Genomic DNA, 25,240 nt, shown 5'->3' on the forward strand with positions numbered 1-25,240 from the left:
GCAGTTCTTGGTCTGGGGTGGCAGGTGTAGGGGGGGCATGGGAACAGCAGTTCCTGCTGGCAACCAGTTCTGTTCAGAGCCACCACTAAATGACACTCCCATGTCGACACCTCTGGATGAGCTGCAGAGGAGGAAGATGTCACCAAGGACCTCCACTCACTACCTCTGGCCCATCTTAACTGCAAAACACCCAAGGCATCCAAGTCAAGCAGGTGGCAGCAAGCTCCAGATGGGATGCCATGACCAGCTGGGCCTCTCCCTTTCTCCTGGCAGCTGTAGGCATGGGGCCACTGGGCATGCCACATGCTAGGAAATGATTTTTGTGCACACACCCCACACCCCCCATCCCTTTTCTCATTTCTCTTCCCCTGTTCTGAGGGTCATGGTCATGTTGCTCCCTTCCAGACATTCTCCCTGCTTAGTTCCTTGCAAGGTATGGGCCACATTAAGCTCACCATTTTGGTGTGTTAGACTACTTTTACACATGTCTGCAAGTGTTTCTCCCATTCCGAATTCTGGCCTTGATCTAAAGCTTCCTGAGGTGCTGATGGCTTGTCATCAGGCTGGAAAGGTATGGTTTGGGTCCACGTGTTTCACCTAAAAGCCAATGTGCAAGGTGTGTGGGAAACAAGATTCTTAAGTGTGCGTGGGGACAGGAACAGAGTGGGAGCTCTCCTGTCACGGAGAGGGGAAACCTTCCCCCAGGAAGAGGTAGGGAAAGGTTTCTGTCCTGAAGGGCGTCACTGGGGGCTCCGCTGCCCTGACTCTTATCAAAAGTTTCACTCACACAGCAGCAGGTTACTCTGCCCTTATCACTCATGCTCCTCTCCCGCCCTGCCCCACGTTGCTGCCTGCTGTCACTGCAGACAAGCAGCAGGCCGGGCACACCTTGCCATCACTGGGTCCTTTTCCCTTGGCTGCCAGCCTTGTTCCCCCTGCAAACCATCCTGGCCAGAGCTGTGGTGCTCCTCCGAGGGCTGGTCACACGGCAGAGCCACGTGCCAGGGCGCAGGACCAGCCGCAGAGGCCATGCGGGCTCAGCATCTGCGCAGCACAGGACAGGGCTTATGCGGAGCGACCATGCTGGAGCAGAGTGGGTGATGGCTGCGGTGCTACTGGGAACGAGCAGGCGAGGCAGCCAAGACACAGGGGAGCGTGGTGGCCCCCACCATACCCCTGCTCCCAGGGGCAGAGGTTGACAACACAGAGCCATACTGGAAACCTCCACGTTAATATGTGCGTTACGGTTACCCGCAGAAGGCGGCCTTTACAGCTATTCCCACTTCTTTCCAGCCCACCCACGTGTAACTGGAAAAACACCTGGCTTCTCGCTGGCGGCCTGCGGGACGCAGCAGACGTCCCTCACTCGAGGCACGCCCAGGCCGTTCGCACCGGTGCGCTGCCGCCCGCTGGGTGACCCCCCCGCCCGGCCCACCCGCACCGCGCCCACGGCCCACCCGGGGCGGCAGGGGGCCCGGCCGGCCGCTCCAGGGCACCGGTGCTCCGGGGGAGGCGGCCCCGGACACGCCAGGGCCGCGGGTCACGGCGCGGCACCGCCCCGCCCACGGCGCTGTTTAACGCGCAGCTCGCACTGCCGGGCTCTTGCACAGCACGTTTCCGTGCGCACCGAAATAAGCCTGTTCCGCCCGCACCGGTGAAGCCGGGACACGCGGGGAAGGCCGCCCTTCCTCCTCCTCAGTGCCTCCGGCCAAGCGCGAACCGGCGCCCATCTCACCCCTGCCGGGGCTGCCGGGGGGGGCTGCCGGGGCTGCCGGGGCGGCGGCCGGTAGCGCCGTCGGGGCCGCCCGTGGGGCCGCCCCCCGCCCAAGCGCGCAGGCGCGGAGCCGCGGCACCGCCCAACCGCCGCCAGGGGGCGAAGTTCGCAGCCGCGCGTCACTTCCGGTTGCGGCCGGGGCCCGGCAGGGGAGTGCGGTGCGGTCCGGTCCGGTGCCGTCCCGTCCCCTCCGGCGCGGCGCGGCGCGGCCCGGCCCTGCCCGAGGGGCGGCATGGAGAAGCTGCGGCGGGTGCTGACCGGGCAGGACGACGAAGAGCAGGGACTGACTGCGCAGGTACCGCCCGGCGAGGGGCCGTTCCTCTTCCCGCTCCCCGCAGCGGGCCGAGCGTCGCCAGCGCCGTGACGGGGCCTCGCCGAAGCCGCCCGGGCCCGCACCGGTGTCCGCGGCCTCCGGCGCTACCGCGTTTCCCGCACTTCCCCCCGCGGCCCTTGCGGGCACCGGGCCGGGCCCGGTAGCGGGAGCCTTGGCGAGCTGGCGGTGTACGGAGGAGCTCCCTGCGGCGGGGGTTTCAGGGCCTTTGGGTTTATTTCCCACGTCCCGCTTCGGGATAACGGGGCCTCCTCGTCTTGTGCACACTATTCCTCCTGCATGGCCTTGGTACTTGATGATCAGTTAAACAAGAGCGTTTCTTTCTAAATTGCTTCTCCATTCCTTTATGCCCTTGAATTTGCAAAAGCAGAGGTCTTCCTCTAGGTAAAGATCATTTTGTGTGTATTATGCTGAAGTTCCTTTTTCACCCCGTACTCGTCTAGTACAACTTAATTTTTCCATTTCTTCCCCACAGTCTTTCTCATAGTCAGTTTCAGGGTTTGGTTTGGTTTTTTGCTGTGTTTGGACACCATACACTTCTGAGACCGAACTTCGAGATTGAAACAAAGCTGAGCAGGCTTATAAAGAGCCATTTATACCGTCACGTCCTTTTTAATTGATGTGACTGCAGGTCAGAGTGTGTGTCCATCCGTGTCCGTCGTTTCCCCCCCCCTCCCCCCAATCATGGAATATCCTGATGTGCTACATGCTGCTGGAGCATGGTGGAGGAAGCTGGAACACAGGGCAGCCCTGATGTGAGCTGCAGCTAATAAACCTTGGGGAACTAGCATAACCTCACTATTGTTGGTTTCTACGGCGTAACGCTAGTTCTAGCAGCTTGCTGCTGACATGCTTCAGTTGTCTTTGTGCTGAGTTGCTGCTGGTCTTCAAGGTTTATGAACTTGGCCTCTTTGCCCCAACAAAACAGCTGAATCGCAGTCCCGCCTGACTGACTGTGGAAGCAGCGTGGCCTCTGTGTCTTTCCACACCAGAACTGGCTGCCAGCGTTTGAGAGGGATGCTTCACCTTCGGATTTTATTTTAGATATGCTTACATCTCTGTTCATCTTAGTTCAGTTGCAAGAGAATGAATTAATCTGCTGTCCCCAGGCACATCTTACATGAGACACATGATAGTGACATAGTCTTCTCCTTTGCTTGACACAGTGATTTTTGTTTTAAGTCAGTGATCAATAGGTACATGCCTGAGTATTTAATACTTTTCTGTTTGAGGTGTATATCCTAGGGTGGAGAGAACTGAGCTAAGAATTTGGTGTTTGTTAAATGCCAGTAACCAAAGTATATATGATTTGACTGTTGAGTGTAATGATGACGTTATAGCTGGAGAAGACTTAATGCAGCAAAAATCTGCCCATATTTAAAGCCTATCCAGTACATGATAGAAGAAAATATGTCTTCGGTGTACAGCAGAGGAACTTCGTGCTGAGATGAATCAGAAAGATCATCTTTAAAGTAAATAGACACCCACCAAAGAAAAACTCCAGTGTTTAGGTCAGGCAGTGTCTCTGCTGCAAGTATTCTCAAAGTAGCAATGTATTTCTAGACCACTGGAAATCAAGCCTCTTTTTAGTGAGGAAATTAATATGTGAGATTCACTAAAGTCACAGCTTTACAGCTGAATGGCGTCGACTATTTTTAAAGTCTGTTTAACAGAGCAATAAAATACGTGCACCCATACAGAGAAGGATACTTTTTAAGAGATAAGGTTGTGAAAGAAAATAATAAGGTTATGCATTTTGGGTATAAAAATCAACTATTTCACGTGACCTTTCCGGAACAGTGTCATGTGTTTGGTTAAAAACAGTGGCCCTCTCTTCGGAATAGCTGATAGTTTTGTAATAGCCATCATATGGTTCATATTCACAGATATCTGTATTCTTGTCCTTTGTGATTTTTTGCAGAACTGTTGCCACAAAGTCAGTAGTAATTGCTGTTAAGTAAAGTAGAAGTATATAGTGAGACAACTGTGTTGGTAGATAATTCAGTGAAGCCTTTCTGTACTTTCTAAACTCCTCAGGTGACCAGCTGTTGTTTTCAGCTGCAATTAGATCAATTATTCTTAAATATATATAAAAAAAAGGAATTAAAGGAATTCATTACTGAAATGTATCAGTGTGATGCTGTTGTCAGGGCAGCGTTGTGCTATTTAGTTTTATCAACACCAAGACCAATATAAAATCAGTCCGTTGTTTGATCGGCTTATTTTCTGGCTGTAGTTTCATGACAATTTGTTGATTGATAACTGCTTAAAGCATTCAACAAGATTTAAGCAAGGAGGAATAGACCACATATTTATGATTCTTACATTTTACTCTAAAGTGTTGATACAAATACATATAAGGAAGCCTGCTAAGGAAAGATGAAAATATGTCTCTACAGATATTTTTTTAAATATTGCTTAGGAACTCAGTTCTGCAAATGTATTCAACATTTTTTTGAGATTGAGTTTTCTCAGTTACTTTCGTATTCTTAAATTTACTGTCAGTAAAAATGTAATTGTTAACTTCTGGAACATTTCTTAAAACCTGTAAAAGAAAGTGTTTCTATTTTTTTGTTTTCCCACATGGAAAACTTTTATAGGGTCATTAATATATGGGGGGAGCCTAGGTGGATGTTCAAAACCACAAGAAATGTTTTTGATCAAAGGCAGCTGTGCAGATTATAGTTTGTATGATTTGGTGTGTGTTCATAGCAAGCCATTCAGTAAAAACACCAGTTGCTTGCAACTTGTGAAATTAGACTGTTGCAAGACTCCATGTTTCAGGAAGTCTGCCTTGTAGATTGCAGTTTGCACTTAGGGTTTCCTCTTGATTTCTGGATGTCTTGATCATTTCTTTGATGTAATATTTACTTGAAATATCCTGGGAATAAAAATCTTTGCTTCTTGCCCAGAGACTTGGCATTACAGTTTTGCTGTAGAAAACTATGAATTTCTATTAGTTGCTTTCGGGGGGTTTATATTGCTTAGAAGCAAGCTCATAAGCAGTATTGCAAGAAGTGTATGGTTTAGAGGAACTCCCTTGCTACCGCTACGGCACAGTTCTCTGTATCAGCCTTCCACCAGATGTGGAATTTGCATGGCACTTTTTTCAGTCTCCTGAGAAGCAATTACCATAGAGTATAACGCCGACTCCTTTTATCTGAACTCTAGGATTAGCTGTACAGCTTTTGTCAAGGCAACAAACAAAATTCCTAATCACCCTTACGTTGCTTCCTGCTTTTGTTGCATAAGACAGCTTAGACATACTAACTTTTTCTTAGGGTTTTGGTTCATAGTCTCTGAATGTAGGTATAAGAAATTAAGCTGTTACTTCAGGGGGTCTCTGCTCCTTTTACAGAAATTGCAGCTCCTGCAGCACACATGGCAAAATAGGCAGGGGGTGTGTCAGGTCCTCAACTTTTAACAGATTGTAGCCTGGCATTTTAGCACAAGCTGAAGTCTGTGGTTTAAGTAGTTGAACTATGTACCTGTTACTAAACTTTTGCAGCAAGGTGCTTCACTACAGGTGTGAAACAGACATCTCGGAGAGGTAGCCAGTTCCATTGCTTCCGTGAAACTTAAAGAGTATTAGGTCCCAGGGAATAAGAAAATGCGTTACCAGATCTCCAGTTTCAGGATTTTAAACACTGTATTAACAAGGTCCAGCTTGATAACATAAATGGTGATGACATCAGGAATGGTTGAAGGATTAGCCTTCATTTTAATGCCAATTAATTTATTTAGTTTTATTATTACAGAGAATGCTGTGTTGTGGTGCTCTGGCAGCCCTTGTGCCACAGCTTATCTTCTTGCAGTTCATGTGGATGTATTGGCAATCTTAAGTTTTTAAGAATTAAGTCCATGAAATGTATTAAACTAGTTTTAAAATCACACTTTAAATCTCGTAGCGTTTTTTGCTCCAAACCTTTGTGTGGTTCACTCATTTATGGTGTTGGTATTTTTTTCCACCTAATAACTGTTAGGGATTTAAATGAAGATAAAGCTAACTTCAAATTTATATGAAAAAAAACCCCACATTTCCTGGTAGTTGTTTTAGGAACACCATCAGATATTAATACTAGAAGTAGAATAGCAGTAAGTAGCAGCCATGTGCCTAATATATCTGAAGAAATTATTTACCTTCATCCTTTCCCTGTTTTCTAGGCAATCTGAAATGTGTGCACTGCATGTACTGATAGTATTGGCCCATCCACACTTAATTTCTGTGCAGGGGTGGAAAGGATTTTTACTCTTGTTTTTCTTTCCCTTTTTTTGTTGTGCGTTTTTCTTTCCCTTTTTTTGTTGTGCGTTTTTCTTTCCCTTTTTTTGTTGTGCGTTTTTCTTTCCCTTTTTTTGTTGTGCGTTTTTCTTTCCCTTTTTTTGTTGTGCGTTTTTCTTTTTTTTCTTTTTTTTTTTTTGTGTGTATGTGTGGTTAGTTGCAGGAATAGGTGTAACTAAAAGCATGACTCAAATAGCTATCTTAAGTTATGCCCTACCAGTTCTTCCTGCATCTTACATGTGAATGCATTCAGGAATATGACTATCAACGGTATCTTTCAGTTGCTGTTTTTGTCTTTCTTTAATGCATACATAAGGATAAAAATTTGGACCCAACAAGGTAAGCTGCATCTTCTGCCCTTTGGGAAGTTCTGCCTTAACTGTTAAACACAGAGACAGGGAAAGAGAATTCAGAACAGTGTTGTATCCCAGCTCTCAGTCTGCTGGGAGAGTATGCAAGTGTAAAAGATTATTTTACATACCCTGATCCCCCTTCTTAAGTAAACATTCAAAGTATTTAATTTGATTAAATAAGATTAGTAATTTCTTTATAAGTAGGCCAAGCTATTCCGTGTTCATGTACATTCAGATGCTGATTCATCACAGCACATAAATATGTGCTTGTTTGTGGCCCTTTTTTGTCAAACTAGGTATAGATTCTTCATTTGTACAGATGTGAAATCATTCTAAGCAGTAACCAAATTTCATTCATTCACTTACCACTGCCTGAAAGAGAAATTTTTCAAGAGATTAGGAGAAACATCAAACAAATTGACTGGGGAAGCCCTAACTTGTACATTTGGTTAATAATACTTGATTAAAAATATGTGTAGACTAGGTAACAAGAGGACAAGTTTGCTTGTGTCATCTGAGCAAATAGACAAGTTAGCTTTTTATGGTCATCTTACATAACTGTAGCAACACTTCACTTGATAGACCAATTTAGAATAGAAAGTATATTTTAATTTTAGTCACCCAGAGTAAGCTGAAATATGGTGTTCTTAAAGCATGGGTGGAGAAGATGAGCTGAGCATATCTAAGAAAACACTTCTGCTGAAAGGAGCTGTTCTTCTGCCAGCTTTGTGGCCCTGGCTCGTAGGTCAGCCCCCCCACTTTTCTGACATCTTGCCGAGCTGGTTTGGCTCATTAGTCTAGCATGGGACTAAGTCATCAGAATAGAAGAAACACTAGTTCTCGCTTCTGGGAGCTGTCAGCTAGCTCAGCTCATTAAGGGGTCTTACAGGTTCTGGAGTCATACTTGGAGAAGCAGGAAGTAAAATGATCCCTTTGGTCAAGCTGGCTGTCTGATGAGACCTGCCTGCACTTTCGCCCTGTAAGGAACAGTAGTTGAAGTGGGATCATAATGCTTGCAGTGGATACTTGTATTAACATGTACCATGGGTTCTGTCTAGTAACAGAAAAAGGTAGTCATGTCTATAGGAACATGCAGTGCTGCACAAATAGATTCATCTGCAAATTACTAGAAGGTCCATTCGTTCTTCTGCTTTGGTACAATTGCGTTTATTTTCAGTCATAACTGTACAGTAAAAAGAAAGTCTCTTTCCAAGTGGAGCAGTATTGCTTCAGTGCCAGGATGTACCTTCACAAGTTTTGTCTTTTTTCGTTTGTTTGTTTTGGAAATATGTTTCCAGTTTGCTAATACAATTTCTTAAACTGAAATAATTAATATGCAAGCAACTGTTAAGCAAGGTAAAATAACTTTCTCACTAAAAAAATATTTTGTTTGAAATGAAGGACTTCAATAGCAAAGAAAAATATCCTTAGATTGTTTAAAACTGGGTTTGTAATCCCCCCCTTTTTTTTTTCCCCCTCTTCTGTTAAGGTCCTCGATGCCTCTACACTCAGCTTTGGTACTCGAATCAGGTGGTTTGCCATATGTTTCGTTGCTGGTGTTGTATGTTCTATTCTTGTAAGTAAAGTTCGGGTTTGTTTTTTCCCCAGTACTATATTACTGTTCTACAGTTGAATCTTGTTCATATTCATACTTTTTATAGGATTCTGTGTTTGCTTTATCCTGTATCCTAAATTTTGTATCCATAAACTTAACTGGACTTCAAGCTTATAATTAGCATGTAGGGGCTGTTCTGTAAATTATGATTTTGACCATCTTTCTTCTGTTCACAGCAGAGAACATTTTTATTGTAGCCTATTAACATTTCTTACTAAAAGGTTTGAACACTGACAAAATATGCTCTGTTTTTAATTTAGATTTGTGACTGGTATACTAGGAAAGAGCTTGCGCTGCTCTTCAGTGTGTACCCGTCTTCTTTTTATTCTCTGCAATAAAAGGGGAAGAGGAGGGGGAGACTTGAAAGCTTTTTAAATGCTGAAGAAACCACAGGTGTAACCAACCTGTCATTCTCACAAATCAACAGGTGATGACTGTGGTAGCATGTTGACAATTGAAAAACCTGCTGCACTCCTATTGATCTTACAGTCAGCAGATCATCTGTTCATTCTTGAACTTGAGGTGTTGGCAGGAGGCTCAAATCTGTAGTTAAAAGTTGAGATCTGTTGATTGATTGGGTCTATCAAAATCTGACACAGGTAACTTGCAGTACAAGGCAGTTCTTCATCTGTATGGAAGGTCCAGGAAACAGGTGGAATAACATTGGGGAAGTATTCAGACTGATGGTTTTGGTTTTTCTTTCTTTTTTTTCTTTTTTTTCAGTATGGAGTAGAGTGTTGGTTTTTCACGGAGCGTGACTTTTGATGTAAACTAGTCAGCAGCCTTTGGCCAATGTGTGTTGGTAACATTTGCATTTTTTGTGGATACTGTCAGGCTGATCATCTTGCCTCCTAATGCATTCTGGTAGTAGGATGGAGAAACTTGTCCTGTGTGTATTAGTTTCTGGTTTTGCCATTATTTAAATGACTACTGCTGCTCTTCCATTTACCATGAAAAGTTTTTTAAACCAAGGAGACATGTAATGACAGAAAGAAGCAGCTGTGGAGAGCAGCCTGTAGATTGAGGCTCTCACTTCAAGATTGCCAGTCACTGGATTGTCCTGCAGGTGGAAGCTTCTGATTCTTTCTCAAAACTTGTGATTTGCTAGAGTCCCCGAGTCCTACCTATGAGACGGGTCTTACCCATGAGGAGTCTTATTTAAGCGGTAATCAGCTCAGTAAAGGCACTGGGGAGTGGTATTACTCATATTGGTATCTATGGCAAGTACAGTGACAAACTCTGGCCACATGCTTGCGTTGGAGAGGGGGCAGGTTCTTGGGAGGGAGCTCAAGACTGGTTGGAATCACCCTTTTTTAGGGTTGCTTAAGCATTATTTGGTTGACTTCTTCCACCCCTCCATATTTTTTTGCAGGTAATAATTAACCAGTATAATCACAAATTTTAGTACATGCCATGTCTGAGCTTTAACACCTATTATCCTTTGTGTGCAGGTGTGTGTGATGTATAGTGGGGCATTGTAACGCAACCGGAAGTGTCCTAAGTAGAATAGAAACAGTACAAAGAAACGTTATAAGCAATATAAATAAACATTGCTTAGTTGTAAAAACATTGTGAAATATAGTAAACCAATATATTACTTTGCCTGTAGGTGGCAATAGAAGTATGCTGAATTGACTGCTGCAAAACAGTCTACTGGTATATGTTAGAATGATGCTTTTCATAGTCTGAAAGTATATTTATAGGCTATAAAATCTAAGTAAATTGAATTAACTGATTACAAACATACCGATAAACTATCTTTTATAGGGAGCATCGCTATGGTTCCTGAAGGGGATCAAACTTTGTGCAGTGTTTTACACCCTGGGAAATATTGCTGCATTAGCCAGGTACGATTTCTTAATTATTGTTAATAGAAAAATACCCTCTTTTTCATCTGCATTCCCATTTGCTTGTACTCTCAAATGATGTCTGTTTGTGCTGTATAAACATTGTTTTCATATTGAAATGCTAATAACATAAAATTGTGTTTGTCTTAAAGTTTTAAGTTTATCATAATTGGTGAATATCAATTATTCACTTGTCATTGCCCCATTGTGATGCCTTACATGATTGTTTTGTGGAGACACCACAACTGCTATCTGAAGTATGAATAACAAATTGCTGGCTGAATGTTTTGTACTTTTTACAGCTAAGTCCTTCTGCCAGGTACAGAGGTACCTCAGTTTCAGGGGCAAACTGGTAGTCTGCCCACTGTGTGGATGCTTTGTTACTGGAAGGAGCTTTTTTGCTTTTAACAGAGAGAACGTTCCGTTTGTGGGAAAACTCTTTGAAAAAGGAGGGGTTCAGGAAATCCTCCTTTTGACTGTAAGGCCAGGCAGAATCTAAATATCGTTCACAGTGTATTTTTAAACTCTATGATTCTCTGTTCCCCATAATAATTAGTCTTAAAAGATTTGCAGCAGGGACCTCCTAGGATCAAAAAACTTCTTTCGCTGTTTGAAAGACGTGTAAGAATTTGATGTCAATAAAGTATTTTCAGTTTTTGTTTGTCCTCCTCTTACTGTCCCATCGTATCTGAAGCATGGTCATGGGACTTAAAACCCATGGAGTCTGCTCTTGACTTTCATGGGCTCTGTGACCTTAGTTGAGTCACTTAACTCTTGAGTCAAAGCATTCTTGATCTGTTAAAATTCAGGTGAGTACTGTTAACATTTGAGAAATGTGATGGTGTATTGCTTTTCCTCAACAATTTTGTCAGGGGACAAAAATGTTTATACTGGAGTTGAGTCTCATTTGTGTAACTATTCCATCTCATACTAAAAAAAGACAAAAAGTTAATATTGGAGGTAGACAAAATTGACTGTTTCCCTTTCTTTCCCTTACCTTACTCTTTAATCTTTGTTGGTGGTTTTTTTATTTGTTTTGGTTTTGGCTTGTTTTATGTGTGGTTTTTTTACCTAGTATTTTGTATGTGTTATCACTGCTTCAAATCAAATTAGCATTTTAGAAACTTCATGCTAATCAAGCCTAACTGTCAGTGAACTAAGAGGAAAGGTTTTACAGACTGGTATTTCTTTTAGGAGAATGCTGAAAAACTTTAGTCTGTACTCCAACTAAAGTTAGAAGCAAAAAAGGGCCCCCTTCCCCTTCAGTAGTCCTTTTAGATATGAACAACAGGCAACTATGTGCTAAGAACTGTAGGAAATGACAATAAAGTTCCAAAACTGACAAGGAGATTTAAACTTTTTCAGGTTTGTTTGCAAATCTGTATTTAAAACAAATGCAGTTAACACTCTTATGAAGTAGTCCTATCTAGCCTGCTTCTACTATGATTTTCCAGCCACAAACACGAAAACAATTACACTTACTTGTTCCTTCTCTGGGATGATGAGTGTATCTCCTACAGAATATGTTGTCTATAAGGAGGATCCTGTGTAAGTGGAGGACCTCTAGATTTCTTCCAGCCTTCCTGCTCCCTATGGATTCTCTCACATCTCTTGAGAAACTCTTGTGATATCTGTCTTTCGATGCTAATCAGGCTGGCATCAATGTATTTTACTTTCTGTATTTTTTCTGCCTCTTTTATGTGGTGAACCTCCCTCGTTTTTACTACTAGCCAATATTTTTATCATCCCAATCCTTCCACTAGCTAATTTTTTATTGTAGCTTTTCAGTCTCTTTTTTTTTTTTGTGTCTTAATTTTATGGCCCAGCAGCCATGATTAAAAAATACTGAAAAAAAAGTTAGTTTGGGTTGCAGTGAATTTAAATATTTTTTTTCTATTTAATTGAGAAAACATTTTTTTCCTTTTAATATGGACTTCTGAGTTCTGTCTATGCAACTTAGAAAAAAAAAGTGAAGAGGATATATACACAGAGTTGCTGGTAGGACAACATCGGGCTGTGAAAGGTCATGGCTTCAGTTTACTGCTTGGGCTGTGGATTCCCATATTTCTTCCATCTTAGAAGATGTGTGCTTCACCAGGCTTATGACTGGTTTTGGAAAGGGAGCTTACCAAACTCCTTCCTGCCACTGGTTGTTTCATTTAATATAAATATTACCTAGAAAAGGAGCTAGACTAGATTTCCTTTCTGTAGTAAAGCATTCGGACCACCACAAAGTTACAGACATTCTTGCTCCCTTACTAAGTTTTTCTGTTTTTCTATAAAGCAGAATGGCTTCAGTGACAGGGAGGGACTCATCTCAGAATATTTGAAGCCAGATAATTACTCCTACGATTGTGAATTTTTAGTTCGTATCGCATTTCTTTGCATGAACCGGTACAGTATAGTGTTGCTGATGGTTCTAATTCTCCCTTGAAGTTAACTACAGAGTAGAAGAAAGGAGGATTTAAAACAAACTACTGAACTTTTTCCTTTTTTTTTTTTTTTTTTCTTTCTTTCTTTCTTTCTTTCTTTCTTTCTTAGTTTGGGCAAAGAGTTAGAGCTTCCCTGTAATACTGATTGTAGCTACTTGTGTGCTGCTTGGGTAAGAAGTTTATTGTTAAACTGAAATTTTCTACAGAAGTTTGGTCTTTGTATTCTTTGCATTCTTTTGGCAAGTCAGTTTGTAGAACAGTCTCAATGTGAAATTCAATAGACTTCAACTTGACAACCCTCTGCTATAAGTGGTAAGGAAAGAATTCCCTGACCAGGAGTGATTCAATATGTGTAAGCTGTTTCCAGGATTAAATTAGTGGAGTATTTCACCTTTCATTCTAGCAGCTCTCTGTTGCCGCACACTGAAATGCCTTTTTTTAAAGGCTTTGTAGTCATCTGACTGTTGGAAAACTGGTTAATGACCTATTGTCTTTTACAAAGGTTTATTTGAAAGTGATTTACCACTTGTTTTGTTTTTTCCCTCCTATTAGTACATGTTTCCTGATGGGGCCAGTGAAGCAACTGAAAGCCATGTTTGAGCCAAAAAGATTAATAGCTACAATTTTGGTGTTGGTAAATATACTATCTTTACTTCCTTTTGCTAAAAAGTTTTCCTTTAGCCTCAAGGCTAAATTTGAGACTTTACTAAAGGGAGGTTATTTCTCAGTCTACCTCTTCTTTGTACTGAGTAACAATAGTCAAGTTGATTAGCTTTGTGTATCATAAAGTTTATCTAACTCCCTTCTATGAGCCTGTGGTTTTGTTGCTTATGATATTTTTAATTAATCATTTGGTGTAAAATGTTCTTTACTAAATATTAATATTAGATTAATTTATTTTCTAAACCATTTCTTCAAGGCTAGAGAGACACCGTTCAGCTGCTGTGGGAAGTCGGTGGTTACCAAGTCTAGCTTGACAGTTGTTTGTTGCCTGCAGCTCTGTCTGTGTAGCTTAATGGTTTAGCACTTTCAAAGCAATGGAGAAAATTAATTTCTCTCCCCAATGTCTGGGAAGCTTCAGCTTCATGTTTCTCCATTCTGAGGTCCTTGGCTCCTTTTACTTTGATGACGATCACTTCTTCCAGGAACATGGGAAAACCAGCCTTGTCCCAAATCTCAGAATTCCTATCCCAAAACTCTGTATTAGGTAGTTAAAAACAAGTTTCTACACTTGCTTGCTTTGGTTTTGTACTTATTTTCTCTCTTGCTCCTCCTGATTTTTCAACTCTTATTTTGAAATGTAGCTGGCTGTCCTATACTCCCTGTCACACAACTTTCTTTTCTAGTTGATTACAGCTGATGTGGACAAGAAACCCTTCGTGAATTCTTTTTGGGTGGCTGTCTCTCTCTCACACACCCACATGGGGGGGGGGGAAAAGTTATAATCTCACTAGAGAAGCTCACGTTTGCCCACACCTTCTGGAGAAGTGCCTGGATCCTTGCTTGGACTCCGAGCTTTGTTAAAGAGGTGACATTTTGCCATCTCTTCCAAGTCATACTAAGTCCTAGGGAAGTTATGTTTCCTAGGTCTGCCCTAAAAATACCCCAAGAATATCTCCAGTCCTCCAGAGTCTGTGTTTGCTGAGCATGAATTCTCCAATACCTCACAGCTGTGGCCTTTTTCTGGTGAAGCTGAGGGCCTGAGCCAGGCGGTAAAACAGCCAGCACAAAAATTATTTGCTCTGATGATCCTATCATCCACTGTGCTCAGACAGGTTGACAAAGAAAACTTGCTTTGAAGGCTATAGATACAAGACTTGTCAGGGAATGGGAAGAGAACAGAGTAGGGAAAACATCACAGACCTACCTAGCTGTTCAGAGAAGCTACCAACACTGTTAGGAAAAGACAGAGTGAAAGGTTTCATCTAATAAGGAACAGGAACGTTGGATGAGAGCTAAGATCATTAGGATAGAAAAATTCAGTAATACGGGGAAGAACTGGAAAACTACAGGTTAGAAAAATTGGGATGTGTTTGTTTTCATCCTCATCTTAACACAAAGCTAGAATTGTAGGCAACTTGGGAGTCACAAATGTTTGAAAAATTTCAAGAGTGTGTTATTTTTATCTCTTTCCATGAAAAGCAAACTTTTTTTTCCAGTGAAAATTAGAGGTTCATTCTGTTTTCTGCTATGTGTAATGACAAATGGGGAGAGCCAGGTGAGATTCAGTGGAAGAGTTCAAATGATGGTTAAGTTTGCACAAATGGTGTGGTTAATTTGGCACAGTAAACCATATCACTGTAATGTTCTATCAGAGGTATTTAAGTAGCTTGAATAAAGCCTCATGTGAGGTCTTGCACTGTCTATGAAGCAGCTGCTCCCTAGTGGGCTCTTCATTACTGGCAGAAGGTGAAAAAACACTGGCAGAAGCAGAGCCTGTGTTTGCCAAATACTCTAATTGTGAACGAGTGTTTTTAATAATGGATTGTTCGTAGTGATGCGTGTACCTTTCTTGTCAGAGGTTGATGTTATGAATACTAGATCCAAAATGATACAGTGTACTGAAATAATAGAATAGCAGTTCCTAGGCTATTTGATTGCTTTCAATCAGCCTTTATCACCAAAGCCCACCTCTTAATAGACCCAACACATAAGGCTACACAGACCTGGTTATACTCCTCCTGGTTCCTGAAATTGGTTCCTGCCTCTTTCTTCTAAGACTTGGCCCAGCCCTTCTGGCCATGGAGCACATCATACTGTGCTTTCAAAAACACAACTTTACATGGATTTCAGCATATAGTCATTGTGTGACAGCCTTTGGCTCTACTTTTTTCATGAGTCAATTCTGAAAATGCTGATTACCCATTGAAAACATGAAAACAGTTATTGTATTTGCTTTGTTGTGTATTTGAGTATTCATTTTTTTTTGTGTGTATGTGTGTCTGTCCTTTCATCTTCCCCCAGCTTTTCCTAGTATTGACTCTGTGTGCTGTATTCTGGGTGAGTGAGAATACTTTGTTCCTCTAAAGAGCAATCTAGCTTGGTTAGTTTGTTAATTGCATTACAGCTTTAAACATACAGTTCAGTTCTAGAGGAAAGATGAGCTTGTGTGTGGTATTCGTGTTTTCAACTGCAGTTGAGTTTAGGTGGCGTGATGAGCCTTCTGGCTACAAGGCAAATGTATTCTCGTCTACAGCACATGCAGGTGGAAGGTACAAAATCTAGAGCATCAGGTTCAGTCTGCAGAATAAGAACTAAGAAAAGCGAGTTAAAATGTACTTAGTGATTTGTAATTATACAAATTTTACATTTGTCAGAGAATATCAGAGAGCATGTAGTGGTTGTTAGAAACCATGGGTTTCTAATATTAAACTGATTAAGGCAAAGGAAGAGAGACAGAAAAAGTAGTGTCAGGAATCTTGATTGACAAACTGGCTGTATGTTCTATAGGAGTAAACGTGTAGCTGAAGTGAACTGACATATTTGCAGAAGTACAGCATCATGAATGAAAGTGAAAGCAATAGCATTGATGCTGTTAAGCATTTTCAAAGCTGGAGAAGGTTTTCATAGCATGATGCTAATGGAGTGACAAAAATAAATGGAGAGTTCTTGGAGCAGAAAGGACTAGCAAATTAAGACAAGGAAATCTGGGCATTGTCAGTTAACTAAATTTTTGAACGCGCTGTTGCAATTGTTTATGGTATAGACTGGTGCAAAACTAACTAACTTGCAATATTTATTTTTACTTAGTGGAACAAAAAAGGTTTGGCACTGCTATTCTGCATATTGCAGATGTTGGCAATGACCTGGTAAGATTCTTAAAATTCATTTTAATTTCTTCTCCCTGCCCCTACCTCTGTGATTATATATATAGCTTTATAATGTGCTTTGCATAATGTAATTTTGCCCAAATGCTAGCCTCAATCTGTTTTTCAAAGTTAGGTTGTGTAACTTCAGCAAAATCTATATGCAATCATCTTGCAAAAATGGTAATTTTAAATATATTCTGTGATGTGTGAACTTATTTGAAACATTCTGAAAGGAATATAGATGCAAAAAAATTCTCATGCCTTTTCTCTGTTGTGAAAGTAACTGTATATCCATATGCCCTTCTTCTGATTATCTCCCTCTTTTTTTGGGTTCTAACTAAATTTTCATTTTTGAAGTGGAGGAAACTATGTAACATTTCTATGGTGTGTGTCCTGCCTAAGAATATTGAGCAGCACTGGGTAAAGAGCGGGTGCATGTGAAAGGGTAGATCTAGTGTGCAGCGGGTACTGTGATGACCATCCAGGTGCGCTCAAGGGCTGGGCCTGGGAATGTGCAGGCACACTGGGTGAATGCTTGCAAACCTGTCCTAAGTTTTGGAAGTTACTGCTTTTTCTATGGAGATTCGTTGTCCTTGTCCCAAGTGAATTACTTGGTGCTAGTAGACAACCCCAGGTAACTACAGTTCCTGTTTGAACTTGCCCTGAATACACAGTGTCTCTACTGAACTTGGGTCTGAGGACAAATAACCATTTGTTGAGGATAGGGCCTGTTGGGCCTTGTGCTGGGCCCAGGTAAGTGCTTGGTGCCAGATAGAGGGAAGACTGCTAACTCAGTGTTCTACATGTTTACAGCAGACAGCTTCACATCTATTAGGTGGTCAGTCTGGGCATGAGAACAAAGCATGGCCTGGAGTCACGTGAGAAGCAAGTTTCAGAGGATAATAGAATTATCAGCTGAGTGTCATGATTGTAGTGTACTATTCATACTACAGCATATATCTATAGAGTTACATAAATAATATGATTAATGTCTATTTCTGTAGTAATGTATATTTTTAAACTGGAAAAAGTTGTAGCTGTCATATTGAAGACTACAGTTTTCCCAGAAAAATCCATTCCTTTTGAGTCTCGTGATAGTAAATCAGTCTTTAAGTTTATGTGCAGTAGAAGTTACAAATGATATAAAAACCCAAGAAAAAGTGGAAAATCCTTGGTGGTACAGTAAGTTCTTGCCCAAATATGTCATCTTTTCTTGGGTAAGCATTACATTGAGTAGGTAATCTTGTTTAAAAGTTTTGTTACAACAGGTTGCTTTTATTAATGCTTGACTAAAGTGAAATAATTGAGCACGTGAACACTCAGTCAAACATACTTTTTTCCTTTTTTTTCCAGGTATAGTCTGTCATATATTCCTTTTGCAAGGTGAGTCTGCATAGTAACTTCCATCTTAACAACAGTCAGTTATCTTTATGCTAGGGAGGGGAAAAAAAGACTGTAAATGTAGTATGTGAAAAATATAACCTCTTCCGTTTACTTTTGCTTTTTTTAGAAAATGATATAGCTGAGCTCAAAGTAATGCTTAATATAAGCTTCAAATACAAGTGCATAGTAGTTCTTTGTTAAATTTCATTCTAGTTTTCATCACTGAAAATAGAGGTGGTTTTGTTTTTTTTTTTCAATTCTCCAGTGATTTAAAAAGATTGATGCAATAGTGACTTTTTCAGTACTAAAATTAAAGATAACTTATGGATCTGAGGTCTTAGATAAAAGCAAACAAACAAGCATAGCTTCAGCTGCTAAGTCTACTTCTGAATTTCTCCATTTTTAGGAGAGGCAAAGGCAATGCTTCATGCTAATTTTCATTTTGGCAAGCTTCTCTTTCTCTTTTCAATCTTGTGTGTACAAAAAGGCAACAGAAGCTAGCCAAACACATTATGAAACCACATGCAAGTTAACAAATGGAAGAATCTATTTTTTCTGTAGTGTTTCATGTAAAATGCATTTGGTCTTTCAGCAGTGTGGTTTTGTAAAAAATAAAGTGCTTCCATGTTTATATATTACTTAATGAGTTTTTCTGTAGTGGAAGTGGGGGAAAAATACAAAGTATTGTCTGGCCCTTTCATCTGGTATCTCCCTGTAGTGTTTCTGTCTTTGCCAAAAAATTTGTACTGTCGATTTATTTTTTTTTTTAAGCTTCAGATTTGATCTAGGGATGAGTAAGCCACATAATTTTTTTGTTGTTGTTTTAAGATAGTAGTTGATAATTACAATGGATTAAATACTGTGAACTGAACTCAGGCTTCAAATTGTCATCTCTACTATTTCTGACATCTCAAGCTAACCCAGTCAAAAGTAGTATTCTTGAGTTCTTACAATTCCTGTGGGCTTGTGACAGTCTCAGTAGGGTCATTCCTTCCTTACCCTCCTTGTCTTTTAAATGTTCTGCTCTGCCCAGAAAACAAGTTGAGCTACTAGTCACTGGTATTTTCTTCCCTACCAACACTACTTCAAGTTCTGGACACAAAACCACTGTTATATGCACCACTTTAATTTATTTGGTTTTACTTGTCTACTAGATTTTGAGCCAAAGAATTTAATTTTACACAGGCTGCCTTTAAGAGTGCAGTGATTTCTTTACGGATTATTGAGTTACTTGCTTACGTGGAATGCTATCATAAATTTAATGTATAGGTTGCCTGCCTTCTGGAAACAGTGATCTAAACCACGTTAAGTGCCAGACAACAGTATTATATAGTTTATTTAAAGTATGCATTTATCTTGATTTTAACAAAATTATCATTACTTGATTTAACTCTGTTAAAGGTTTACTCTTAACAACAATTTACTTGTCTGTGGTTTTGTGGTTTTTTGTTTGTGTGGTCTTTTTATTGTGGCTCTCCTGCTGGCATGGCAGAAAAAACCCCCGACAACAAAGAACATACATACACTGACTTTAAGGAGTCATAGTATTTTTCTTCATTTTTCAAGTTGACTAACAAAAAAAATATGGATTCCACTCCTTAATAAGTTGTTACATCGTTTTAAATAATGAAAAATAAAGGAGATTGAAGTGAGTGATCTAAGCAGAATAGTGAGAAAACCATTTGTTTATTGTCAGTTAAAGAAACAGACCTCTTCAGATCTTTCAAACCTTAAGGTTTAAGCTGGCTGAGCCGGCTCTTCACCTTGCAGTCTTAGTACGGGCACTTCAGACTCTTCAGCCTGTGCTTTTTTTTCCCTGCAACACCATGGTGTAACTCCAGTGTGGCTTGGACTCAGAGCACCTGTGATTTGCTGATTGTCTGGATTTGGCGTGCTCCTCAGCCCTGCCCTTGCTGGCCAGCCTTTGCAAAATAAGGTTTTGACCTTTGTTAAGCCACCAAGTGTGCTGCAGAACAATTTTTAACACTGTCTGCATTTTAGCATGTGCTTGAATATAAACAGTGTTAAAGACTTAGCCAATATGGGCAGACCTGAGCTTCAGAGTGGGTTTGAGCCTTTGCTTTAGCTGGTGCTGTAGATGTAGTCAATGTAACAATGGCTGTTAAGGTCCTGCACTTGATAAACTATTGATTTTTATCTTTAGTTTATGTAATATTTTAAGTATGTAATGGTTGATATGTATATAAAGAAAATAACATTTTAATTGACTTTTTTTTCTTTTTAAAGGGATGCTGTGATTAAATGCTTCACATCCTGTCTAGGGTAAATTACAAACAGGATCCGCTGTATGCTTTAAAAGCCAAGTCTTATTCCTCTGTGAATCTTGCCCTGAAAACTGTACTTTTTCCACTCATGCAATACCCAGTAACAATTTAGTATGTTCCTTGCCTTTTGCATTTGGGGAATTAATTAAAATTTTTACTAGAAACTTTTTTTAAAAATAAACTGGTTAAACTGTTTGTGTTTATCCTGGAACTTTTAGACTTTTTTTTAACAAAAAAGTACATTTAAATACTTTGTGCAGAGTAGTCTTAAAACTACCTTGCATCCAGTAACACTTTATTCCCCAGTGTAGGCAAGCCACTAAGATCTGGGTAGTATGCATAAAGATTTCACTTACAGTTCTAAAATTTGCAATGTGCCATTTACATTTGTATGTTATTTGTTGTACGCTTTTCCAAAGACAGAGTTTTATAAACGTTGTAAAGATTTGGTAAGTTATAACTAACTGCTCCTTTAAAATGTCTATCCATGTGCCTTATGGAAAAATCCTAATGAGAGTGAGTATGTGAAAGGTCTGTTTAAAGCTTGTTGGATTTTATTAAAAATCTATATTTAAAACTTTTTTTTTACTTTCATACTTAAATACTTTTTACTAGAAGAACTTACGGCTAATGTATAAATGAGATTTGTGAAATAGATAAGTTTTAAAGGTGCCTAAACTATTTTTTCTTTACAAATTGGCTATAGAGGGCTAAAAAATTCAGCATTACACTTGAATAAATATGAAAATATAAAAAGTGGGATATATATATATGACTGTATCCTAATTTGGCAATTAGGTTTGCAGAAGTGATTTTAAAGCTTCTTTGTGTAGTATTTAGACAAACTGTTTATTCTGACTTAAACTGATAACAGATTGAAGTGAAATACTCTTAATACTTTGCCTAGCTTCAATAAGATGTCTCATTTCTGGTTTTTTGCAACTAAGAGCTATTCAGTTATTCAGGATCAAAGTGAAATCCTTGGTATTTGGTGGCTGATATATTACAGAAGGTTCTTTTTAGCACAGGATGGATGTGCTTGATTATGTGCTTTCTAAACCCCAATTGTTTTGGGTTTTATTTTTTCTTTCTGACAAGATTTGAAAAGATGCGAGCTGCAGTTTCAGGAAGGGGAAAAAGCCCCCTGCCTGTAAGTATTCAGGGTTGAGGCTAAAGAGACAAATTGCAGTACATTCCTGTATATCTCAGTGTATGTTGCACAAAATAGCAACATGTTTTGGGGAAGCTGTGTGAAGGATGATTGCGTGATTTTGCAGCTAAACTGCTGATCAGGCCACACCTTTTAACTGACTAGTAACAGTAAATGTTACAAGTGCCAGTGAGGCATCCTTCCTGCTGGTGATAGGGGACCAGGTAGTCCTGATTGCTGCAGCAGGGTCTTGGGCTTGTTAGTGCTGCGTGGTGTAATGACAGCCTTTCCAGCTCTGCCTGTCACAGCCCATGGATGCTGATGGACCCTTGAGTGAATTTTTAGTTCCTTTCGGTTTTCAGTTTGCATTAAAGATGAACTAGTATGTGTGTAGGTAGTGATGGATGTCATCCTGGAAATTACTATGCTGCTGCTGACCACAGCTGGCACTGGAGAGATCCCATTCCACTGGTCAGTGCTTCAGGACTGGGTGGTTGTTTGCTCTGGAGCTGGTTTTGCACATCAACCACCAGTTCTGGTACACAATCACCTTCACTGTGATCTTTAATTAGAATGGTAGTAGTTATTTAGGTTGGTTTGTTTTTTGTTGTTTTGTGGGTTTTTGTAATTTATGTGCTATGGTAAATAACAAAGCTAACACTCATCAGTTAACACTCAAGATCACCAGAACAGAATGGGTTCAAGAACTGAGGTCCAGAAGTTCCATGTACTGGTATGTTTTTGTATGCACTTTGGTCTGTTTATATCATGTGCAGTCTTCTTTTTCTGTCCTGAACATGTAAGGATAAACTTTCTTTATTTGCATACACCCTGTGTTCTTTTGTCAGTATTTGTGCACCTTCACATCTGCCTGTTTGTTGTCTATGAATGTTCCAAAAGTTCACAGCTGATGCATCCTCATTGTATGATACCCTTTTATGACAGTGTGAAACCACAGATGTGAAGATCTCTTATCCCTGTGGATCGCATACATCCTACCCATCTGTCACGGTCCACTCAGTGGACTCGTGATGGTTCATTAACTATGATCTCAAAGCGCAAAAATCAAGGTGACCACGCCAAGGGGTTATGCTTCAATTAAACAGCACAATTTTATTGTTTGCCCATAAAGCAGCATGCGATAGGTAGAAAGACAGAAAGTGAATAAAAGGTAAAGTAAAAAGAAAAGAGGATTATAGCTACCACCATGGGTCCAAGGCGTCCCTAGGGTCCCAGGTCCAGGCAGCATCCCACCGGTCCTTCCGATCGTTGTGATCCTTGGTGGGGAAGATCTCCAAAGTTCAGTTGCTAAAAAGTTGGCAACTTTTTATGCCAGGCAACACACCTTGCTCCTCCTCTGGTCTATGGACTCCCGCCAGTCTCCGCCTTCTCGAGCCAGGTTATCTTGCCCCAGAGGTGGGTAGCTTCAGACCAGGAGGCGTGTTCTTGTATTGTTTTCTGGTTCGGTGTTATGACCACAGTTGTGATCCATCTTCTGGACAGCTGTTATGTGGCCTTACTCAATCCCAGGTTGCAGGGAGCGGCATAGTACTCCTCGTACCGTGCAGTTCTCTTTCCCAGGGTCTTTGTGTCTTGGTGTCCATGAGGACCACATTCCATCTCCAGGTCTCTGTTGGCAATGTTGAGACAATATTGTTCTCTATAGACTGACTCTTACACCACCTGTTGATAAAATTCTGGTACCCTAATTAACATAGTACTTTGAAGTAGAATCTGTAGAAATTACAGGCGGTGGCTTTTTAGACTATATTTTGAAGAGGTAGTAATCTTGGATTCATAGGAATACGTGTTTACTTATTGCTACCCTATGAAACCTCCCCAAACCTCTATTAGTGTTTAGGTTACTTTTAAAAGGTAGGAGGCAACTGCCTTCCTCCTCAACAACAACAACAAAAAGAGAGAGAGAATAATAACAAAAACCCTGCAGAAGCGTTGAGCTTTGTTTCAGTCACAGGAGGAGCTAAGGCGAGGCAGAAGGGTCTCGGGACCAGGCTGGCTCTTGCCAAGCCGAGTTGCTCTTGTCCTCGAACTGACTTGTGCGTGTTGGGGCACGGCGGGGTGCCAGCCTGCCCCCGGTCCCGGCGCGCCTGGCGGCGCCCTGCCCCCGCCGCCCGCCCCTCCTCGTGGCGCTGCGACGGCCAGGCTGCTCAAAGTATCGCTGATGCTTTGACGGTGGCGGGAGGATGCCGCTTTAACGTGGCATTCAGAACCCGCCCCTTCACGCTGGGAGGCCTGAGGACTTTGAGAGGAACTGGGGAGGTGTCAGCCTGCCCCCGGGGCCGGGGCCCCCCGTTCCCTACCCTTCCTTCGCGGGAGGCGCCGCGGGACGGCCGGCGCCGGGGGGACACCTCATCCCCGCCCCGCGCCGGGGAAGGGTGTTGCCGGGGCGGGCGAAGGGCGGGACGGGGGCCGGCTTACCGAGGGGGAAAAGCAGCGGCCGTCGGCGCAGACGGAGCCCACGCCCCGCGCTGCCGCCGCCGGCCGGGGGCCGCTCGTCCGCCGCTCGCCATGGGGCTGCAGCCCCGGCGCGCCGCGGGGCCCTGCCCGCCCGCGGGGAGATGCGCCGCCCTGCCCGGAGCGCGCCCCGCCGCCCCCTGGGCCCGCGGCGAGGAGCCGGAGGGAGCGCCCGGCCGCACCGCCTCCCTGCCGCCCCTCCTGCCGGCCCCCGCCGCCCGGGCGCAGCCCAGGAAAGCGGCGGCGGCCCCCAAGAAGGCAGCGGCTCGGCCCGCGGAGGAGAAGGCGGCGCGGAAGGCGCGGGGGGCGCCCCCGGAGCGGGCGGGGCCCCTCTCCAGCTCCTGGCCCTGCTCCTCGCTGCAGCGCCGGCCGCCGGCCGAGCGGGGGTCGCGGCCGCCGCCCGCCCCGCCGCAGCCGCGGGGCCGCCCGGGGGCGCCGGGGGCCGCCAGCCGCTCCTGCGAGAGCCTCGGCGGGGCGGCGGGGGAGCCGGCGCTGCGCTTCTCGCTGAGCCTGCCCCCGGAGGCCATCCGGGTGCTGCAGCGCCGCAACCTGGAGCGGCAGCGGGGGCAGCCCGCCCCCTCCCCCGGCGGCAGAGCGGCCCCGGCCCCGGCGCGGCGCGGCGCCCGGGCGGGCGGCGGCGACCTGCGCGCTCTGCTGAAGATTTCGCTGCTCAACGACCGGCACCGCTACGACGACGAGGAGTACGAGGAGGAGGAGGCGGCGGCGGCGGGGGCCGCGGTGGACGAGGGGCTGGTACGGAAATGCACCGAGTGGCTGCGCGGCGTGGAGAGCGCGGCCGGGCGCGACCGCCCCGACAGGCTGGAGACGCTGCCGCACCTGGGCACCCTCTGAGCCCCACCGGGGCGGGGGGCGGGGGGGCCGCGGGAGCGGCCCGGCGGGGCCGCCTGGGCCTTTGTGACGCCGGCCGCGCCGGGGGAGACCCGGCGGGTGAAGGCGGAGCCGGTCCCCGGAGCGGATCCCCGGAGCGGCGGGGCCGCTGTGCGGCGAGGGACAAAGGAGCGGCGCCTGCCCCCGCCCGCCGGTGCCGGGGTGCTGGGAGGGAGCGGGGCCGGCTGTGGGCGTCCTGCTTCGCCGCCCGTGTTTTGTTTTTTTTAAGGCTTCCGAGTACTTTATAAGGTGTGCGTGATGCTTTTGTATATTTGTACATAAAAGTTCGTTTTTATTTATTTGAATAAATGACTCAACTTTTGTGTGGCAGCAGCCTCGGCGCCTCCGTCGCTCCGCCTTGGGCTGTCGCTGATCGGTCCGTGGCTGCCGGGGGGGGTGTGCGAGCCCCCTGGGTGCCCTCGGGATGAGGGGGCGGGGGGCCACCGCGCGCAGAGCCCCCGTTATACACCGTACCGCAGGGGGGGGCGGCTGGGCGGAGGAGGGGGGGCGGGGGGCTGCTGGTGTCACACCCCTGCTGGGCGGTCACGGAGACACATCCGACCTTTCGGGCTGCTGGCAGCGTACGGGGGTGGGGAGGGACAGCGGCAGCATCCTTTGT

At 43.5% G+C, this 25,240-nt stretch overlaps 1 protein-coding gene across 4 annotated transcripts; it reads left to right on the top strand.

The window, feature by feature from the left end:
• The first annotated feature begins 1,883 nt into the window (after window positions 1–1,883).
• On the top strand, window positions 1,884–24,951 carry LOC102057997 (vesicle transport protein SFT2A). 4 transcript variants are annotated; one of them, XM_005443109.4, is made up of 8 exons: window positions 1,885–2,069; window positions 8,227–8,313; window positions 10,120–10,199; window positions 13,184–13,265; window positions 15,596–15,631; window positions 16,382–16,440; window positions 17,794–17,823; window positions 20,071–22,087. In XM_005443109.4, exons 1-8 carry the CDS (start codon window positions 2,007–2,009, stop codon window positions 20,108–20,110), a joined length of 477 nt encoding a protein of 158 aa, XP_005443166.2. In that variant the 5' UTR covers window positions 1,885–2,006; the 3' UTR covers window positions 20,111–22,087. The 4 variants fall into 4 exon arrangements, with proteins under 4 accessions (XP_055570483.1, XP_005443166.2, XP_055570482.1 ...); XM_055714508.1 differs by lacking the exon at window positions 8,227–8,313 and having other exon boundaries at window positions 1,884–2,069; XM_055714507.1 differs by lacking the exons at window positions 8,227–8,313; window positions 13,184–13,265; window positions 15,596–15,631; window positions 16,382–16,440 and having other exon boundaries at window positions 2,053–2,069; window positions 20,071–24,951.
• The last annotated feature ends 289 nt before the right edge of the window (window positions 24,952–25,240 follow it).

The sequence above is a fragment of the Falco cherrug genome, chromosome 6 (assembly GCF_023634085.1).
Source record: "Falco cherrug isolate bFalChe1 chromosome 6, bFalChe1.pri, whole genome shotgun sequence".
NCBI lineage: Eukaryota > Metazoa > Chordata > Aves > Falconiformes > Falconidae > Falco > Falco cherrug.

What these genes read in the sequence shown, in the direction of transcription:
- LOC102057997 (XM_055714507.1), top strand. Translation starts at nt 23,788, where the DNA reads ATGGGGCTGCAGCCCCGGCGCGCCGCGGGGCCCTGCCCGCCCGCGGGG.